Raw genomic sequence first — 1,069 nt, forward strand, 5'->3', positions numbered from 1 at the left:
TGGGAGGCCGTGGTGGGCGGATCACATGAGGTCAGGAGCTCCAGACCAGTCTGGTCAACATAGCGAAAACAACATGGCGAATCTCTACCCAAAAAAATACAAAAATCAGCCAGGTGTGGTGGCGCGCGCCTGTAATCCCGGTTACTCGGGAGGCTGAGACAGGAGAATCGCTTGAACCCAGGAGGCAGAGGTTGCAGGGAGCCGGGATCGCGCCACACTACTCCAGCCTGGGAGACAGAGAAAGACTGTCTTTAAAAAAAAATTATTAAAGACTTATCAGAAAAGAGTACATCTTTCTCCTGGTTAAGAGTCAAAAAGTTATCAGTGCCTACAAATTAATCCCTCTTCTGCGGTAGAAAAATTTCAGCGATTCTGCACGTCAAAGCAAACAAGGTAAACAAAACCACTAATTACTAAAAACCTTTTGGATTTAGAAACCTAACCGAAGCAAGGGTGAGACTACGAATCACGGCTTTGGCTTTAAGTCCCTGTTGTACTAAGGCCGATGTAATCACTTCGGTCAAGTCCCTTTGCCTTTGGCCTCAGTTTCCTCATTTGCTAACGCTGGGCAGGGAGAAGAGGGTCAAACTACTGGGCATCCGAGATATGGAGGGAAGGGCGGAACAGAGGTGAGACACCCGACCCGATCGCGGATGTTGCAAGGCTCTGAAGGCTTCAGCAAGCCAGGCAAGCAAGGCCACCCAGACTCCTTGCTCCAGCGGCCCCGGGGCCTGCCTAAGCCGGGGGGCAGGAAGGAGGGCCGAAGGGCCTGACCCCTTCCTTTGCTCCTCCTTGACTTCCTACCTTTACTGCATACAATTTGCCGCCTTTCTGCCCCAGATACACTTTCCCGAAGGCGCCCCGGCTAATGGGCTTCACGATGCTGAATTCCTCAATGGAGGGCGGTTTTGGCACCGAGATTCTATTCACGCCCTCCTCGGTCGCCGCGCCTCCTCCAGCCTCCTTCTTGCTTCCCGCAGTGGGCTCCATCGCTAGCCAGCCTACAGCAGTCCCGCGGCCGCGGCCCCCAGCCCAGCAGCCACTCCCGCCAACTGTGTTCAAAGTGAGG

The 1,069-nt window shown here is 54.0% G+C and overlaps 1 protein-coding gene across 1 annotated transcript in view; it reads right to left on the bottom strand.

Moving 5' to 3' along the window:
- Positions 1–1,063, bottom strand: part of MASTL (microtubule associated serine/threonine kinase-like) — a 43,895-nt gene extending 42,832 nt beyond the window's left edge. Inside the window, exon 1 of the mRNA XM_011972458.1 lies at positions 805–1,063. Within this exon, the coding sequence (XP_011827848.1) occupies positions 805–990 (186 nt within the window). The 5' untranslated portion in view covers positions 991–1,063. The remainder of the gene's footprint in view (positions 1–804) is intronic.
- Positions 1,064–1,069: the final 6 nt, after the last annotated feature.

This window comes from Mandrillus leucophaeus, unplaced genomic scaffold, assembly GCF_000951045.1.
Source record: "Mandrillus leucophaeus isolate KB7577 unplaced genomic scaffold, Mleu.le_1.0 Scaffold1291, whole genome shotgun sequence".
NCBI classification, from domain to species: domain Eukaryota; kingdom Metazoa; phylum Chordata; class Mammalia; order Primates; family Cercopithecidae; genus Mandrillus; species Mandrillus leucophaeus.